Source organism: Drosophila virilis, chromosome 4, assembly GCF_030788295.1.
Source record: "Drosophila virilis strain 15010-1051.87 chromosome 4, Dvir_AGI_RSII-ME, whole genome shotgun sequence".
NCBI classification, from domain to species: domain Eukaryota; kingdom Metazoa; phylum Arthropoda; class Insecta; order Diptera; family Drosophilidae; genus Drosophila; species Drosophila virilis.
In genome coordinates this window covers 8457239-8471867 of record NC_091546.1, presented here as the reverse complement: position 1 = coordinate 8471867, position 14629 = coordinate 8457239, and the positions used below count along the sequence as shown (strand labels likewise).

At 42.9% G+C, this 14629-nt stretch overlaps 2 protein-coding genes across 2 annotated transcripts; both read right to left on the bottom strand.

The window, feature by feature from the left end:
- Positions 1-101: 101 nt before the first annotated feature.
- Oatp26F (Organic anion transporting polypeptide 26F) lies at positions 102-9141 on the bottom strand. Its single transcript, XM_032438014.2, has 7 exons — positions 8759-9141; positions 4334-4632; positions 4089-4269; positions 2486-2588; positions 826-1758; positions 577-765; positions 102-518 (listed from the first exon to the last, which is right to left on the bottom strand). Exons 1-7 carry the CDS (start codon positions 9060-9062, stop codon positions 398-400), a joined length of 2130 nt encoding a protein of 709 aa, XP_032293905.1. The 5' UTR covers positions 9063-9141; the 3' UTR covers positions 102-397.
- A 1128-nt stretch (positions 9142-10269) lies between these two features.
- Positions 10270-11156, bottom strand: TpnC25D (Troponin C at 25D). The gene is made up of 3 exons (XM_002052424.4): positions 11003-11156; positions 10490-10907; positions 10270-10409 (listed from the first exon to the last, which is right to left on the bottom strand). Exons 1-3 carry the CDS (start codon positions 11003-11005, stop codon positions 10381-10383), a joined length of 450 nt encoding a protein of 149 aa, XP_002052460.2. The 5' UTR covers positions 11006-11156; the 3' UTR covers positions 10270-10380.
- Between the last annotated feature and the right edge of the window lie 3473 nt (positions 11157-14629).

Below are 14629 nucleotides of genomic sequence, written 5' to 3'. Positions count from 1 at the left end.
ACACAGCTGACATTAACAGAATGCTGTTAATGTACATTAGGCGCGCAAAAATTAGCGAATTTGAAATCTTAGAGCCGACTTAAAAATATTACGAAATTTGTTGTATAATAATTTATAATGCTAAAAGACGTGTGTTATACAGTTATAACTTATGTAATACTTATCGATTAAAATAGACAGCTTACGGATATTAATGAGTCCAGCTTGGACTATTTGTAGACAATTTTAATGGCTGTAAAAAAGGTTAATTTGCTGAATTGAAAGCGAATCAATGCGCGTGTTAAACAATAATGTATTTTAAATAGATTAATTGGCATTTAAATTCTCGTAGAATCGAGAACTGGCAGTGGCGACAGCTAATTTACTTCACTTCCTGAGTCCGTTTTTATGATCGGGCTTAAATTTCGGAATCTTTTTTGGCATTCGCAGATTCGCTGGGCGGCACATAGCACCACCAGGCGCCCAGAAAGAACAACACGGAGCACAGTTTGCCAATGAGGGCCAGCAGCCACATGTAACTGTAAGGAAAGCAGATTAAATCGTATATTAATCAAATGCAATTGGGTCAAAACTAACCGACTTATGTAGAAATTATCGTAGACCAGGCACGCGCCGCCCGCAGGCGCTTCGCAGGATTCATGCCAGAGCACACAGGATTCGTCAATCAGAGCGCCAAAGATTAGGGGTGCGGGTATGGTGCCCAGCAAGCGCACCTTGATCCACTGCAGGCCCAAGGCAAAGGAACGCTGCTCATCCTGCACGCATCTAGAATGGAAAATGAAGGATTGGCCAAGTGGAGGAGCAAGGGCAGCAGGAGAAGCTTACCTGAGCGTGGCGGACAGCGCGGGCATTGTGGCCAGAAAGGTGAACAGCATGAGGACGAAGCAGAGCGCCACGAAGTAGGGCAGATTCTGGCACTTGGACTCGCAGACGACATTCGTGGCCTCGGGCAGCAGCAGCTGCTGCGGCTCCTGCCAGCGTCCAATGCAGCTGCAGTTGCTGTAGTTCTTCAAGGTGTCCAGCTGCTGCTCGTGGCCGCAGCCCGCAAAGCAGGGACTGTAGTACATGATGCCGTCGGCGCCGCAAATGGGATCATAGTTGCTGCGACTGCAGCCGCAGTTGGCATTGCAGGAGGCTTCCAGCGTGAGGGCCTGGCCCGCCTGGCCCGGCTCGTAGGCTGTGGTGACGCCGGCGAATTGTGCATTGGGACACGTGACCAGAAAGCAGCTGGTAAACAAGGTGGCCAGCAGCGTGGCCAGCAGGCACATTTTGATGATGCCGCCGCAGGCCAGCTGCCACTTCTTCACCAGGTAGCCGCCCAGAAAGGTGCCGCCGCCCCCAGCGGGCACCGTGATGAGGCCCATCACCAGGGCCGAGATCACGGGCGAGATGCCAAACTGATTTTCGATTTGCTTGGGCAGAAAGGCGGCAAAGCCCGCTATCACCAGACCCTCCGTCGCGCCGGCCAGGTTGAGAAAGAAGAACGTGGGATTCCGGAACAGGCTGAGCACAGCGTGCGGCAGTTCGCCAAGACGCCGCCCCGGCTCCGATTTACCTGCCACAGCCTCCGCATCCGGTTCTGCCGACTTTTTGGTGTGCGCCTCCGAGACCTTGGCCAGCTGCAGCTGCTCAGCGCCGGGCAGGGATTTCGGATAGCCAAAGATCGGAATGGCTATGAGCAGACACACCAAGGCGGCGAACACAAAGCCAATCCACCAGGCGCCGATCCACACTTTGCTGTCGCTCGTCAGGCTCAGGCTGTGCCAAATAAATTTCAATTAAAATATATTTGTCGCAAATAATAAATAGAAAGTGCTGGTTCAAAGCGGTTCGAAACCGGCAATATTTAGAACAAGTTCAACATTGAATCCGAGCTGAAAATCATTTGCAGCCCGCCGCAAAGCTGTTAACTATATATATAGTTATATATATTCGAAATAAATCGTAATATCGTTAATTTACATTTATCAGCCAGGTAAAGGTGAGAGGTCCCCTTGTGGCTGGCATAAACAACCATTTTATTGCCGGTTTTCTTTGTTCTTGTCGTGTTTTCACATAATTTAGTAGCGCGACGAGTTTCAACGGAGGGTCCCGTATGACTTATGGCATATCACCTTGACAATAAGCCGTGTGGCTTAGCCGGAATGCAGTGCAGCAATCCGGCGGGTTTCCTCCTCCTCCGACCGTGAATCAAACGTATGCCCCACGCTCTCGTTCGCACCTTATTTGCTCGTTGTCAGCACGAAATGTTGTTTTATTAGTCTCCCGAGATACTTATGCTACGGCTTCCAGCTCTCAGCTCTCAGCTCCCAGCTCCCAGCTCCGGCGTGCCGGCTGCTTGTGGCATTTGCCCCGTTGCCCGGGCAACAACAAATAAAACCCGTGGAGCGCCATTAAAGCCATTTGCAGTCCGCGATTAATAACAATCAACACGAACTTATCAGCTACTTAAGCGCTATCCGAGCTCAATAGGAGCAGCACTTACTCGGCCGCGTCCACGGCAACGAAATCCGTATAAATGAGCAGCAATTGACCGCCCAGAACGTAGCCCACGGCCGGTCCAATTATGGCCATCGTATAGTAAATACCTGGCAATATTCGAAAAAATAACAATAACAACTCGATTACCAATTGAACAAATTTAATTTAAGCCAAGTAAGAGGTTCTAGTCGGACGCTCCCGACTAGGGGATACCCTGAACCCTCCTCTTTCAACATCAAATGCATATATATATATATTCTATTTTATAAGCTATATGTCAAGAGTGGGGACTCTAGCTCTTATTATTTACCAAAATATCGATTTTTATCGATTGCTTGGCAACGGAGTAAGTTATCGATTATCGGAAACCTACCTACATCTATTATTTGACGGACGGACATGGCTAGATCGACTCGGCTATTGATGCTGATCAAGAATATATATGTATATACTTTATGGGGTCGGAGATGCTTTCTTCTGCCTGTTACATACATTTGGATTTTGCACACATACAATATACCCTTATGCCCATTTTTAATGGGTGCAGGGTATAATAATAATATATTAATTGAAAAAGTAAATGGAGTCGAAGTGGAATGTTAAATAAATACCCTATTGTAGATCTGGGTAGAGCAGAGTAGAGAATCAGGTTGTCTTGAAGAAGGAGAACAAATAAATAGAAAGTGCTGGTTCAAATCGAAGTAACTCATTAGCGAAGTAACACGGAGACGTCTTCTTCTATTCGCCACACACTTCATGATAAACCTATGATACCCTGCACTAGGGTATACGAAATTTAAGCTTATTTATAATAATTAAATGTGAAAGACAATAAATTGATCGATTTGAATTTCTAAATTAAATTATTGAGTAAATGCTGTCAGACTGCAGCTGGAGAGGCTGCCTCTTGCCACAAAATGTGGCGCCTTAACGGGATGGCTGGCTCTTGCCACACACAAAATTTGGTTGCCTGCCTTTGCCCAATAAGTCGATGCGTGTTTTATCATTTGGCTGCATCTTAATTTGCATGACAATACGCAAAGGGCAAAGTCAAAGTGGCAAGTGGCAAGTGGCAGGATTGTGGGGCGAGGACGAGGGCAAATGCGAGTTTAATAACTTGTGCGAATGTGTTTGCACATTAGACGCTTTTGGCTGCGAGCAACAAATAAATAAAAGAAAAAGAAAAAGCAAAAATCCCCCAAAAACGAATTTCAATTGTTTCAAAGCGGCAGACAACGTAGCTGGACGGGTCTGATAATTCCGGGGCCATTGAGGATGGGGCTGCACGATAAACTCAACTGGGAGGCAATAAATTTCGCTGCTGTCGCTGTTGCTTAGCCCGGGTTGACATGAGTCCTGAGTCAGCTTTCAAATTGGGTCAGACGCAGCTGTGCAGGGCCGGAGCCTGGCATGGCATTGGTGTGCACATGGTAAATAGTAAATTCGGTTCGCTTTGTGGCCCACTCAAATATAAAAATAAATAAATGCATTTGTGTCTGTAATAGAACCTTTGATATGCCCGCAAGCAGCCAGGCGTTTGCTCAGCTCGGCAGACAGACAAAAGTTTGCCCGAATTCGCTTATCAATGGAGACACAGTCGAACTTACCCAAGTAAACAGATGACATCTTTGTGGATACATTCTCATCCAGATAGGTGACGCCCAGCGTAAAGAGCGGCGAGGCGCCGGCGCCATGCAAAAGTTGCGCCACAAAGAACAGCCAGACGGTCCAGGTTAGACTCTCGCCCGGCTCCAGCTCCGGCTCCAGCTCCAGTGACGCACAGCTCAGCTGCAATACGGGCAATATGTTGCATTTAGTGCCAGTTGGCCAACGGATCAGACATTTTTCGCACCGTCGTCTGGTTGGCCCGCTCGCAGACATTCGCCTCGGCTATGGTCGCCCGATAGCTGCCGACCAGAAAGTGCGGCAGCGCAAAGATCAACGAGCCCAGCCCCATCAGCAGCAGTCCGATGGCAATGAAGCACGGCTTGGATGCGCCCCTCCTGCCGCCGTAGTACGTCACCGGCACCAGGCACACAAAGGAGGCCAGATCATAGCCGCTGGCCACCAGGCCCGTCTGGCGGGAACGCAGGCCGAACCGACGCTCGATTGTCGAAATGTTCACATTCACAAATCCATTTACGATTAATCCTGCAAGCATTACGCATTTACATTAATCAAATCCAATTCGAATTCAATTCGAATCCAGCTCGCATGATCCAAATCCACCTTAAAACAACAACCGAACCGAGAAAGTTCTTTCATCCAAAACAAATCATTTTTGAGTACAAATCAAGCCCATCTAAATAATCGAAATATTTCATTCAAATTTTGAGAATATATAAAAATTCAACAACACATTTAAATTAACTGAAAACATGCGAATTGAATAAGCAAAACCCATTCGGAGTTTTCAGGCTTAGATAACAAATTTTCCGGTTTCTTAATTCTACAAAAAATTGAATTCAAAATTTTCTTTATACTTGAAAAACCAATTAAATTATTCGTCTCATAGAGAACTGCTTAACTTATCTGAGAAACATTTCAATATTGCCTTGGTTCAAATCATGATTAAATATAAATTTTCTTAGAATTTTACTCAGAGTTCAGACAGTTTTCTTACATTTTCTTAAATCATAAAATATATTCGAAAATAGTTTTGTTCCTTTTTGAAAATTATATTTGAGTAAAATAAATTCCGCAAATATAAAACTCATTTTCTTCTCTTTGTTCGGATTATGAATTTTCCAATTGTTATATAATATATAAATTAGTTTTTCTTTTTGTTTAACTTTTTTCTTGGTTTTATTTTATTTTCCCTAACAAAAAAAAAAAAAGAGTTCTTTTTTTAGAAAACAGTTTTCGCTTGCGAAAGATCTCCTATTTAATATTATTCTATAACTTTTTACTATATATATATGTATAAAGAAAAAGGGCAGCTAACTTTGAGAAGATTGGGATCAATGTTGTAAGTATTTTGACAAAATGCCAGCCGTGCACCGTGCACTGATAAACTGTAACTAATTCCGGATTGTATTTGATCCCAGCCGAGTTTAGCACGGCTCAGGGCAGGATTCAACCCCCGATTGAGCCATTGGCAGCAACAACCCTCAAGGCGGATGTCAGAGAAAAAAAAAAAAGAATAAAAAGAAAATAAATAAAGACCAGCTAAGATGATTTTTTATGACTTTGGTGGCAAATTCGAATTGTCGCTGGGTGGTAGGGGGGGTGGGTTAATAAATTAAATATCTGTACGATAAATTGATTTTGACCGTAAATAAAAATAAAAAAAATACTTATAATAACAATTTTTATATATAATATTTGTAAGGTGTTCATTGTGTTGCTTCGCATACGCCTTGGCAGCAACAAATTCAATTTATTTTCCAATAATCGACCTGCTTGAAAAATGTCCTTTTAGTCACACGTTGACCCCACCCCCGCTACCCACTTCATTCTGCTAAGTGAGACGCGGTGGGGCACTCATATAAGTCATTTACCCCTGAAAAGTGCAATAATATGGATCAATTTCCCGTATGAGTAATGCGGCCCCAGGAAAATGAAGACGGGCAGCGACTTGCCGGGAAATCAAGTGAAGTCAAGTGAAGTGTTGTCGGCTTTGTTGCATACGTGACAATCTGACGATTCGTTTTGGCGGATATCGATTGGCTTTTAAAATCAAATCTCTCGCCTCAATTAGCAGCCTTGCAGGCAAATTCAAAGGTTGCCGCCGGAAGCTCGATCCGAGTCGGCGGACAGAAATATATAGCACGAGTCGAAACCTTCATGTTTTCCAAAGAGTATTCGGGTTTCGAGTAGTTTTTTTCTTGTATCTGTTAATTTAACTAGTTTCCATATTCGCTAACAGAAAATGTTAATTTAACATGTTTTGAAATGATTTTTAAGCCAGCCTGGAACTGCTAAGAACCGCTTGATTTACGGAAATAGATAATACCTGAAATGCATTAAATTTATGTGCTCTGAGCTGAATAAATTGTTGATACAATCATAAAAATAAGTTGGCTATTTTTTTTTTTATTAAATGTTAATTTTAGGATGAGAGAAACTAGACTCACAAATCGAACGCTTAACGCCCATCGAGAGCCGGAAAAACTATATTTTTCTTTTAAGCAAATGCTGGAAATACATTTCTTTTTTCAAGCAAATCTCTGTGGTCTTAAAATCTTAAGTCTGCTAGTCTGTTGATTCTCGAATAGCCCCGTGCCCCTCTCTAGAGCTAGAAGAAGGTTCAGGTCGGGCACTTCCGACCTAGAGCTGCCCTACTTTTCTTCTGTTTAGATCAAGATCAAGACTCCAATTATTAGGCCAGCGTATATTCATATAAGAATTTCCATATTTATTTAAGGCTGCTTTGCAAATGAAACAAATCAAATGTTAAAATTTGATGTAGCAAGGCGAGAGCTGGCGGCAAGCCGTAGGAAAAAAAAAGAGACCAAATTGTTGCGGATGATTTATGTTAATGCCATGTCAACTGATTAATATTTTTGGTCACGTGCCGCCATTCATAACCGAGATGCACTGGACACAACACGGCCCAAGTGGTGGGAGCAGGGGAAACGAAAGAGTCTGGGCTGGGCGATTTATCGCCGCACGCGACCTGGCAAACACTTCGAAGCTGGCAGCTGGAGGCTGGAGGCTGCTGGCCGGAGGAGGCGTTCAGGCTTGTCATCGCTTTGACACCAGAGAGCGGAAGCTGAACGGGAGTGGGGGTTGGAATCCGAGTCGGAAATGCGCTCACGTAGCGTGCAATGTGCAACAGATGCCAAAACGGGGAGTAGTCCATGCACATAATCCGGCCGGTTTGTTTATGGCACGACCAAGACATAAATACGCCCATTGCCGTTGTCGGGGGCAACCGGACGGAGGACGGAGGACGGAGGACGGCTAATCCCTGGAACACGGCCTAATCCGTGCAGCAATTGCTGAATTTTAATTAACCACATGAATATGAAGGAGGCGCCCGCTGCCGTTGTCCTGGCTACCAGCCACCGATTTGCTCCCGATTTGTGCCTACAACAACACACACACACACACACACCTACTCATACACATGCAGGCAGGGAGTGGGCTTGGTTTCCCGGTTTTCCTTCTTTTCAAACTATTCACGACAGTTTTTTGAGGTTAATGCATCCTCGGGCTAAGAAAATGGGAAAAACGAAACAAAAATAAACGTCTGTTGACTGCTTTGGGCTGTTATTAATTATTAACTCGCTCGCTATTCAGAAATATGCCACACCCTACCCACGCACCCCGCCCACCCCCAACTTCCTCCTGGCCAGCTTATCTGTTGCACACAGCCCTCAAGCCTGGGGAGCCGAGTTTGCAGCCAAAGTCGCAAAATTGCCCAGCGATGCTAATGAAGCGTTCCACTTGGCCCAGACTCCTCGCTTAATGCAGATTGCCGCCAGGTTGGCTTGGGCCAGTGTTGCATAAGTCGCAATAAGTGTGCATCAGTTGCCGGGCTTTAAATGAAAACTGAATTCCTTTTTTTCTTTTTTTTTTTTTGGTTTGTTAAGCAAATTGGGGCTGTATGTCAAATATTTCCATTTGCATTCATTTCAGCAACGTTTCAACAAAACTCAATTTCGCACGAAACATGTTTCAAATGCACCAGCTGCCAATTAACTGTGAGTTAATAATACTCTTCAGACGTTACGCAACACTGTTTCAGTTCGAAAAAGAATAACACTCGCGACGGCAAAAGATTCATGCATATTTTGCAGCAAAATGTTTGCTGCTCAAACAAACAAAAAAAAAAACCGAAAATACTTTCAAATATTTAAATATCATTTTAATAAAATATTTAAATAAAAAACATATGGTCAAATACTTTTTGGAAAGTTGAAAACTTTCGTAAAAAGCTCTATCAAACTTGTTATTTTAATTATCTACAGGTGCATAAGGTGTGTATTTGTATTTCATTTGCATTTTATTTACTCAAAAAAAGGTAAACTTAAATGGTTCACTCAGATAAGATAAGTGCATCAGATAGTCGTTAGATAAGCTGGGATTGCCAAACAATTGAATCAATATGAAACTGCACTTTTATCTGATTTATTTTTTATATATATATTTATTTTTTTAGCAATTTTAGCTGTTTGTGGATTTTGTATTATCTTATTATTCTTCGCCTCAAAGAGCAATGCATGTGGGCGGCTCAGCGAGACGCTGCTGTTAAATGAATTAAGCACGGCTTACCATCACAATTGGTGTGTGCCGATAGATACCCTGTACAGCCTAACCCGCACACACTTACCCTGCAAAGCGCCGCCCCAGCAGAGCCAGAAGAGCGCCCACTTGGCGGTGCAGAAGCGCTGCAGCCACTGTGGCTGGAAGCGATGCCAGCCAAAGCGTTGCTGCTCCAGAGTTTCCCCATCCGCTGCCGTGCCGCTGCCCGTTGCGCTGCCAACGCGGCTGGAACGGGCACTATTGTTGTTGTTCATGCTCCCGCTGCCGTTGCCGCTGCCGTTGCCGTTGCTGTGCTTTGGCGCACTCGTCTCCAATGTGGCAACAGTGGACATGCTATTGCAGTCGCCAACAACAGACTGGGATGTGGACATTTTATAATCGAACTTGGTTTTCAATTTGAATAATTCACTGGCACTCGCGACTGTTGCGATCCGCACCGAACGAAGCGCCAACTGCAACTGAACGCACAGATTTGAATTGCGCCAAGCCAGAGCTCAGCCTCTGCCTCAGCCTCAGCCTCAGCCTCCTGATGCTCGACGCTTAACAGCGCTCAGGACTTAACATCAGCATTAACAGCGCTCTGTTAGCTGGCAAAAGCAACCCCAAGCAAATACCAACATGCACACACACATACATATGCACTCACATCTCTTGGCGTAAACAAACTCGGGACTTTATGAATGAAATTTTATGCCTACCATCCCCCCTCCCCCCCTGCCGGACATGTGTTTCGCATATCAACAGTTGTCAAGTTATTTAATTTGATTCTAATTTAAAAATATCTTAAAGTGCTCGGCTGCAGCAAAAAATATTTAAAGAGCACTTAAATAATATTTCTCTCTTTGAAAACTATTATTTGATTGCATCTGAACAACAATTCGCTTGGGCTAAAATATTTATTTAATTAATTGTTGTGACATTTTAATTATGCGCGCGATTAACTTATTCCGAATTCGGAATAAAAAATGAGCTGATTTTTTTTCTAAGGTACAATATTTATCTAGCGTTATCTTAACTTTTAACGGCCAGTAACGCTTTTTATCTCACTTTTCATACACTGTTCACAAAGTGAAAAGGGCATATTCGTTTTGTGAAAAGTGTTGCTATGCATAAATTCGCACTTATTTTCGACTTTTTTAGGCTCAGAGAGAATTAACCAGAGATAACTGCGCCTGTTTTTAATTATTATTTTTTATTTTTTTTTTTTGTATATAAATCGTCTCTTTCAAATATATAGGGTCCCACGTCCACGCCCACCTATTCAAATAAAAAAAAAAAATATTCATGAAAAGTCACAGCTATAAAATCACGGTATAACAGTTACTAATCCAACACCCCCTTGTTGTCAGCTGCGAACAGGGTATTACGCAGTCGGTGACAAGCATGTGTGCATATCATGAAGTATATATATATATATGTGTACATACATGTATATTTGTATGTGTATGCAAATACATGGCTAACGTTACATTTTGGCAGGCGGAGCTTAACTACAGGTTAAACTTTGATGGCAATGTTAAAAATCACGCTTGATTTCGTTTCACTTTGACGCACAGACGAACCAAGGAATAACTAAAGTTTTGAGTAAAATCTTTTAGTTAATTTATTTAGAAATAATGAAAAACTTGTATCAGCAAAAATAAATAAAAAGGACATTCGATTGTCTTTGAGAGTCGCCGCCAATATGAATCAATCGCCCGTCATCATTTCCATGAACTCTGCCAAAAGAAAATTTGCGTTAAGATTTAAATATAGAGATTAGCTAATCGGATCGCATGGATGATACCATCATGCATACCATCAAAATCGACGGTGCCCGAGCCGTCGGTATCGATTTCGGCAATGATGCCGTCCAGATCGCTGGAGGAGAGCTTGTCGTCCAGTGCGGCGAGAATCTCCTTGAGTGTGGATGTCGTTATGTAACCGTTGCCCTCGCGATCGTACAAACGGAACGCCTCCTTTAGCTCCTTCTGTATGGCCTCGGCGTCCTCCTCCTCGAGAAAGTGGGCAGCGATGCTGCAGAAGCCATCGAAATTCACCTTGCCCGTATCCTCGGGATCGTTCTCATCGATCAGATCCTGCAGTTCGCTCTCCTCGAACATTTGACCCATGCTGTTCAGTATGGTCTTCAGTCGCAGGGTCTCGATAAATCCCGACTTTTGGGTATCGAACATCTGGAATGCCTTGCGCATAATGTCCATTTTCTCATCGTCTTCCTAAATCGCATACCGCATATATGTATATATATATATATGTATATAGATATAGATATGGAACACCTCTGCACTGTGATATAATACCCGATGCGCACCATTTTATATTATTATTGCCACCCGCCGGTTCGCTTTGCTGTTCCGTTTCTGAATGTGGGCTAAACCGAATCCGAATGCGAATGTTTTTTTCTTGGGCAACTGCCTTTGTACGAGCTGCTGCGTTGGAACGCGAACGTGCACTAATCCGATCGTCTGGCCAAGATCATTATTTATAAACAACAAAAATTTGGCTAAGTGACTACGTCACACGCCACGCCACCAGCCCCGCCCCGCCCACTACGGCCCCCATCCTTGAGAATGGGTTATTGTTGTTTTGGCTTTGGCCCGCAACGCCTTATTAAAAATGACCAAATATAAACGAAGCGCTCTCCTCATCACACACACACACACACACAGATGCATATAATTATTGGAATGTGCGCCAAGGTGGGGTGCGGGTGGGCTTCGGAGACGGAGCCTGCCCAGACACACACAGATCAAAGTGGTGCACGACCAGGTCGGTCAGACTAAGGTCGATCGTTGCCGACGACGTCACACTTCAACTCTCTTTCACATCTCCGGACAAAATATGATTCAATCATCAGGCCAAGTGCCAAATGGCCGCACCTCCCCCCTCCCCCCGCTTCCGCGCCATCCCCGCACAGTCTCAGTCACTAAAAATCGGCTATAAACGTCCTCACAATCAGTCACAAAATCAGCGCAAATTTCTCACGGTAATTGTATTTTTAGTACTTTATAGCAATTTTTTCCATATGATCATGCGAGTGGGCCAGATGTCGATGGCGCTGGCCGATGGCCGATGGCCGATGGCCGATCCCGATGCTCTTTCTAGCTGTTGTAGTTACGGAGCAGCAGCAAACAAAAATTCACCTCTCCGGGCGCGTAAATTGTTTTCTGCGGCAAAAAAAAAAACGTGCTCTGATCGGGTATGCCCGACCAAGAGATACCTCTAAATCTGCTATGCCTGAATACTCACACACACACACACACACACTAACACCAAGACACAGCCCCAAAATATAGGCAATGCTTTTTAGACTAACTTCGGTGCATATAGTCCGATCTTTATGCAACTTACACGCAGCTTAGATATGAAGAATCTTTCGTATTGTAAACATTATATTCATAATCTGTATCTGTATCGGTATCTAGCTCTTACAAGTCTCCGAACCAGTAACTATTCTAAAGAGTTTGAATCTTTCAGCTATTCGCAAAATATAGATCGAAATCTTTTGGATAAATTTGAGAATATATATGCCTAGTTTTCTAGTTTCTTTTGTTGCATACAGACGATGTTTCCTCTTGCCTGTTGCATACATTTGCATAAGCACAGCATACCCGTTATGCTACATTTGCAATGGGCTCAGGGTATAAAAAAATGTTGATGTGGTTTTAGATTTTTGCGTTAAAATAAACAAACAGGCATTTCAGGCTGGCAAATGGACATCAGAAATTGTTGGACGTGCACCAAGCCAGTGGACAGGTCGGGCGGGGGGCGTGGTGTTGCAGCGGCCTTAACGCCCCTGCGTCTGCGTCTGTGTGTGGGTGGGTGTGTGTGTGTGTGTGTGTGTATATAACCTTCTGACGAATTGGTTCGTTTTGTGTGCGGCATTTTTGGCAATAGCCAAAGGCAATTTGATTTTTATTATTTATGACAAAACGTGAAGCACTTTGGAAAGCACTTGTCTCTACATGCGTGTGTGTGCGAGTGTGTGTGTGTGTGTGTGTGTGTGTGTGTGCGTGTGTGTGGCAATGAGTGCACTTATACATGCACATAGAGGCGTGTGTGTACCTGGCAGATACTTTGCTCGATTGTTTTTTTTGAATATTTCAGTTGGAATATATCGTATAAATAGCACACAGATTCGAATGTGTCGTAAGTTTTAATTTAGTTGCTGACAGTTGGTGGCTAAATTTACGGTTAATTAACCAAAATAAATTGTATAATCCAGAAGAGCGTTGCGAGCCTTTCAAAATTGCCCAACATCAGTCGTACAGTCCGGCCCGTCAATCTTTTCTCTAAGTAATGCATTGGCTATAAATAAAATTGTTTCATTTTAGTTGAGTTGCGGCTAAGGTATTCGAAAAGTGAAATATTCTATTATTTGTTTTTTTTTTTTTTTGATTTGTTTATGCTACATGCCAAATTTGGTGATCTCTAGCTCTCGAAAGCATCGAGAAGTGCTTGAAAATATGAAAATCGATATTAATCGAAAAAAAAGGGAACAAAAATAAAAGGGGTTTAACTTCCGTGTACTGAACCAAGACCACATAAAACAAACGATCCTAATCACGAACCATTATTGACTCGGGCTCTAACCAAATCATATTTTGTGGCCGGGGATCAAATTTGATTTTTGCCAGAACATAAATTTAATAGCAAATAAAGAACATATAACATGAATAGGTGGCAATTAGCCAATTCATGAACCGCTCTCATGACCTAAAACTCAAAAGTCCCAGACACCAACTCATTAGAATATTGCTTGTTATATTGAAATATCTTTGATTTATGCCCTATTTATATGCACTAAGTAACTGTTCATCAGGGTGAACAAATTAACGATTAATTTCGTGTCTTGTGCATAAATGAAGAAACAAATAAATTTCCCTTCAATTTCCTTATATACATTATCAAGTGCAGCTTAAACTTCCTAAATAATACCCCCTTCTGCACACAAATATCCCAAGCTTTTAAAATTCCCCTTAATATTTGATGTACAACAGCATTATTTACATATGTTAATGCCATGCCGTGATTTATAATTTCGGTCACGTGCCGCCATTCATAGCCGAACACACCCACGCACACACACATTTTCGAGGTGTTTTTGTCTTTTATTAAAAAAAAAAATTATCAAAATTGGATCAGAAGTGAGTGTGGGCGGATCAGCGAGACAGCGCTATTAAATAAATTAAAATGAAAATTTGTGTGTCTGCAGATTACCCACAATTGCCATGCCTGCCTCCAGCAGAGCCGCTGGCTGGAATTGTTGCAGCTACTCCAGTTAAAATTGGGTTTTTAGTTGGTTTTGAATATTTCACTGGCACTCGCGACTGTTGCGATCCGCACCGAACGAAGCGCCAACTGCAACTGAACGCACAGATTTGAACTGTGCCAAGCCAGAGCTCAGCCTCAGACTTAACAGAGTTCAGGACTTAACATCAGCATTAACAGCGCTCTGTTAGCTGGCAAAAGCAACCCCAAGCAAATACCAACATGCACACACACACACATACAAATGCACTCACATCTCTTGGCGTAAACAAACTCGGGACTTTATGAATGAAATTTTATGCCTCCCATCCCCTCCCCCCCCCCCCTGCCGGACATGTGTTTCGCATATCAACAGTTGTCAAGATATTTAATTTGATTCTAATTTAAAAATATCTTAATGTGTTCTTGAGCAACAAATAATATTTAAAGAGCTCTTAAAGAATTTGCAAATAATTTATTTGAATGAAATTTATTCAGGCATAAAATGCAGCCATTATTCAAGCAAATTAACTCAACAAAAGTGTGCTTGAATGTTAAGACTCTTTTCAGGCCTAATACGAATAATTTTCGATTAGACTTAAGAAACTAGAAATAGACGCAAATAGTTTTCATAACTTTAAACTTCCTTGGGGAGGAAACTGCGGCTCCTTTGCGACATATTCCGAGC

Excerpts from the sequence above, each read along its gene's own strand:
- Oatp26F (XM_032438014.2), bottom strand. The coding sequence starts at position 9,062 with ATGTCCACATCCCAGTCTGTTGTTGGCGACTGCAATAGCATGTCCACT. Across the intron at positions 1,759-2,485 it reads GTTGCCGTGGACGCGGCCGA|CCTGAGCCTGACGAGCGACA; the intron begins GTAAGTGCTGCT and ends TATTTGGCACAG. Across the intron at positions 519-576 it reads GATAATTTCTACATAAGTCG|TTACATGTGGCTGCTGGCCC; the intron begins GTTAGTTTTGAC and ends CTTTCCTTACAG.
- TpnC25D (XM_002052424.4), bottom strand. Across the intron at positions 10,410-10,489 it reads GGGCACCGTCGATTTTGATG|AGTTCATGGAAATGATGACG; the intron begins GTATGCATGATG and ends TTCTTTTGGCAG.